Source organism: Brachycentrus maculatus, unplaced genomic scaffold (genome assembly GCF_059751285.1).
Source record: "Brachycentrus maculatus isolate JH-2025_06_01 unplaced genomic scaffold, ASM5975128v1 h1tg000531l, whole genome shotgun sequence".
Classification (NCBI taxonomy): domain Eukaryota; kingdom Metazoa; phylum Arthropoda; class Insecta; order Trichoptera; family Brachycentridae; genus Brachycentrus; species Brachycentrus maculatus.
The window spans coordinates 147,768-152,573 of NW_028281277.1; the positions used below are offsets into that span (position 1 = coordinate 147,768).

Sequence of the window (4,806 nt, forward strand, 5' to 3'; positions counted from 1 at the left end):
CCCTAAGATAATTGGAACCAGGCGATCCAAAATAAAAATCATTTCCACCAAATCGCCATCTTATCAAAATATTAACATTTTCAAAATGAGTGCGATTACAAATAACTTCATAACGTTCTACTTGATCCGATCACTGATCGTTCTATGAAAATAAACGCACCCTCCTTACACGCATAGCAACATTTATAAATAACGCTGTCAAACGCTCAGTCTATGGCGCAAAATGTCAAATCCAAAAAAATACGAAGTGTCAAAACATACTTCGGCGTCGTTCTGCACCGAAGTTTGATAAAAAAATAAATAAATAATTGCGTAGTTAAATTTTAATTCGAATATTAATTAACAATGTCAGTAAGTAACTCGGCACCTGTTAGCACAGCCGTCGACAGTTTAAGTCAGGCTTTGAGTGCAAATATCATTCCTAACCAAGAATACTTGTTGCAGGTAAGTAAAATAAATAAGTATTACATTATTATAATTACTTTTATCGAAGAACCTGACGAAAAATAACCAGAATTTATTGTTTTTTAGGGCTCTGTCCTGGATACAGCTGTAGAAGTTCTTCTTCACCGCCTGCGAGGTCTATGTGACAACGTCGACTCTGGACCAGAGACCTTCAACGACCATGAAGTTTGCTTCAGCCTCAGTGGACCAACACAAGCAGTATGTTTTTTTATTTATTTTTTACTGCTTCGTAGTTTCTGTAACACAAAATGCCAGGCAGCCATAATGAAACTGACCCTCTCCATAGGAAAAATTTAAACGAATTTTCAATACCTTTACAGTATATAATTTAAACAATACATTTTAGTTATAAAATGGAAAATCACAAAGTTAGTGCTTCAAATATAAATTACCTTTACATTTGACATTACACTTTTTTCTTTAAAAAATAGCCTCCAAAATTAAAGGTGTGTTTAAATAACACAAAATATTTCAATTAAATTGACACTAAGAAACTTTACCACAACAAATGTGATTGAAGAGGGGAGACCGCAACGTGTATTATTTTTTTGTTATGACTTTTTGATAATCTTTTTTATCATTTAAAGAATTTACTTTTTTTCCGTAGTAAAGGTGAATCGTTCATAAATTATATCAAATCCAAGCTAACTCAACAAAGCGTATTCATAATATCATTCTAAGTAGGTACTAAGTTTTTCAAAAAAGCCTAAATTTTATTAGACAATTTTTAAAAACCTCTCTTCGTCTTCTGTTTCCAACTAAATTTACCTCGTACATTTTTTTTACCATTTTTTCCTCCCTCATTCCACATATCCAAAACATCTAACACACCTTTCTTAATTCTATCGATAATGCTTATCACAGCCTTGCATTATTTTCTTATTTCACCATTCAAACATCTATTATACATTGTTTTTACACACATCCGTCTGAGGGATGCCATTTGGACTGCATTCAGTCTACTTTCATCCTTCTTTTGCCAACTCCATGCTTTGTTGACATACGTTAAGTTTGGAACCAGAACTCCGTTGTGTTCTTTAAATCTAAGTATAATTCTAAGTATTTACTGAGTTAAAAGTTAGAAAAAAAAATCGCCTAGTTATTATAAAAAATTAATAAAGATCTGTTACTCCGCAGGCGGCTCCGTTAGTCCTCCGAGTGCGGAAGGCCCTTGACTACCCCGACATGCCGTACCAGCTGCGCTACATCGGTCAGCCCGAGCTCGGAGACAAGAACCGCCCCACCGTAGTGCGCTCCAGCATCGACATCGCCTGCAGCGGGATGGTGGTGGAGTTCCTCACGGAACTCGGCTGCCGGGTGGACTTTGAGTACAGCATCAGAGGTACTGGTGGAGATGTTTATTCACTTCTTGTATTTCATTTATCCAGCGAACACCAAAGCATTGAATGCACTCAATGGCGTGCACAGAGAATTAATTAGGGTAGGCAGTAGAGGTAGGTAGTTTTTTTTTTTTTTTAGATGGGAATTGCATTTATTATTTACCTTGCTTATTATGTACAAGGTTTATAGATCATTTAGCGGATTTTTGTTTCTTCTAGCTAATTATTTTTTTTTTTATTTGAATCTGTGTTGGGAACAGGAGGGATAATCTAGTGTGGGCCAATCAGGAACCTCTCAGCTTTTGCTCATTGCTGGGAGGAAACCACGTTGCACTCCTCAGGAGAAGGCGGACTGTTGACTGTCATCAGCAGACCTTCCGTTCCACTAGAAGAGGGTTCAGCATTTTGTGTCCTAGCTTGGTATATGTTACCAATGTCCTTCACTATTTTTATCATGTATGATACCACCTTTCGTGACAGTTCCTTATGAACTATCACGGATCCGATGTGATAGTACATAAGGAACCGTCATGAGTAATGGTATTCTATGCCTGTCATGTTGGGTCCCCCTGATGTCTTTACTTGACCGTGATTATCCTTGTATTTTCTTCTTTTTCTTCTTAAGCCTTCTGTCCTCCACTGCTGGATAGTGGCCTCTTCCGTATCCTTCCATTTTTTTCGGTCTGTTGTTGATTGCACCCAATTTCTACCCTCCACAACCGTTATGTCGTCAGACCATCTTTTTTGAGGTCTGCCAAGGTCTCCATCTTAAAGTTTTAGCACACCAATTTGTCTTTGCAAAACAATCTTTGCCTCTTCCACATTCATGCATCTTCTCATACATACATGCCAACTATTCTGACTCCCGACCTGACCACTAATAATGTACATTGTAGGGTAAATAATCCAGTATCTGTTACAATAAAAACAAACAAAAAATTGTTAATAAGATATGTTTTCTGATGACACATTAATTATTATTATTACTGTGCATTTTTCTTTTTCTAGGTTACATGTTTCGCAAAGGAAGGATGAAAATCACAGTGGCTAAAATATTTAAAAATACAACCATATCTCAAAGTTACCTCGTGGAGTTGTCCGTAAGTTATTCCATTCAGGTTATTGCAGAGTACATACATTATAATCTCGCTTACGTGAATAATATCAATCCATTTCATGCGTTGACTGCCTTCTACGAGATAACTGAGATAACTTCTAGACTGCGTTCTTTGCTAGAACGCCGACTAGGAGTTATCTCCTACTGTATTTTCTTGCCATATCCTGCAGCTACAATAAAATTCCTAGTATATCAGTGCTAATATGGATAGATGGCGCATGGGAAGAGAACAACAAATCAAATCAAAACAAATAAATAAACAGAAAATATAATTATGTACTGTGAGTTTTAAATAATATAATATGATTAAATGAAATCGAGTATTTAGACCGGAATTCAAAAAATCGACGTAGCAGTCAACGTGTTAACCAAGACGTATCCTATTTAACAAAGTCTTATTCTATTTTACAGGGGAAAAAATTATATTTTTGTTGTTGTTGATAATTCAAATTTCAAAATGGTATCATATGTCATTGGTTGATAAACTGCATAATTGAATTTTTATAAAACTGCATGGAAGACTCAATTTTCTCCAAAATGTCAGATCCAAAATCTAGACAATATTTAATTCATACCTCGGAATGAAATATTAACATTTTCCCAGGTTTTGGCACCTTCAGGTCAGGACGCCATTGCCGAGGACATGAGGATCTTCGCTGACCAGCTTAGGCCGCTGGTACAACTGGAGAAGATCGACTACAAAAGACTGGGTCATGTGCCGTAGATATAATATCAACTATTAATAAGTGCATAATAAACAATTTATATTTTGAAAGTGTTCTCTTTTATTATATTTGAATACGATTGAATTTTCACAAAATGGTTGAAAATGAATAATAAAAGAATCATGTCTATTACAAGCCCTTTTTTATTTACAACTTATTTTCAACTAATGCTTATTAGTCATTTAATTACGCCCACTGGTGATCAGGGTACTAATTAAATAATGCAGTTATCATGGTTATAAATTGCATGCAAATATAGAAAGACGCTATTAGTTTCAGATCGCTTAAAGTGGCTCGAAGCACAAACCACTAATAGATTTTTGATTCAATCAAAACAATCTGCATATTGGTGTTCGAGAATTAGAGAACATAGGTCGTCTCCGAAACTCCTGTGGCAAAGTCTGCAATCTGTCCGCGGAGATTGTGAACTTAAAATCAACACACAAGCCACTGCTTCCGAATTCGCTATTTTTTTCAAAAATAAAATCGAAAATATTCGGAAAGCAACATCATTGGTTAAAAATCCAACAATTTCCTGTAATGCCTTGCAGTATCTGAAAATTTTCGAGTCCACAAATATAAGTGAGGTAACAAAACTTATTAATGCTTTGCCCAATAAACAGTGTTTACTGGACCCACTACCGACATGGCTTTTGAAAGAATGTGTTAACGAGATTGCTCCATTTATAAGAGATCTTATAAACATGTCTCTGGAGAAAAGCATTGTTCCAAGGGCCATGAAAAAGGCAAACGTTACACCACTAATAAAAAGTTCTCAGATGGACTCCGAGGACCTTTCAAGCTACCGCCCAATTTCCAACCTTCCTGTCATATCAAAAATAATAGAGAAAATTGTTGCCCATAGACTGACAACGTATGTTGAAAATAGCAAGTTGTTTTCAGAGAGGCAATCGGCATACAGGCGATACCACTCTACAGAGACAGGCGTAGTGAGAGTACTGTCTGATATAATAACTGCTGTGGATGCTGGTGACCTTGTTTTGGTTTCCTTTTTGGATATGAGTGCTGCTTTCGACACGGTTGATCACAATATTCTGCTGGAACGCTTGAGGAAGACATACGGCATCTGTGATAAAGCACTTGCATGGTTTTGCTCATACCTTCGAGAACGTGAATATTCAGTCATTTTTCAAAAAGT

At 36.2% G+C, this 4,806-nt stretch overlaps 1 protein-coding gene across 1 annotated transcript; it reads left to right on the forward strand.

Annotated features, from left to right (window-relative positions):
• The first annotated feature begins 173 nt into the window (after positions 1 to 173).
• Positions 174 to 3,779, forward strand: MED18 (mediator complex subunit 18). Its single transcript, XM_088272891.1, has 5 exons — positions 174 to 444; positions 532 to 663; positions 1,603 to 1,807; positions 2,814 to 2,905; positions 3,527 to 3,779. The coding sequence occupies exons 1-5, from the start codon at positions 346 to 348 to the stop codon at positions 3,644 to 3,646; spliced, it is 648 nt and encodes a 215-aa protein (XP_088129017.1). The 5' UTR covers positions 174 to 345; the 3' UTR covers positions 3,647 to 3,779.
• The last annotated feature ends 1,027 nt before the right edge of the window (positions 3,780 to 4,806 follow it).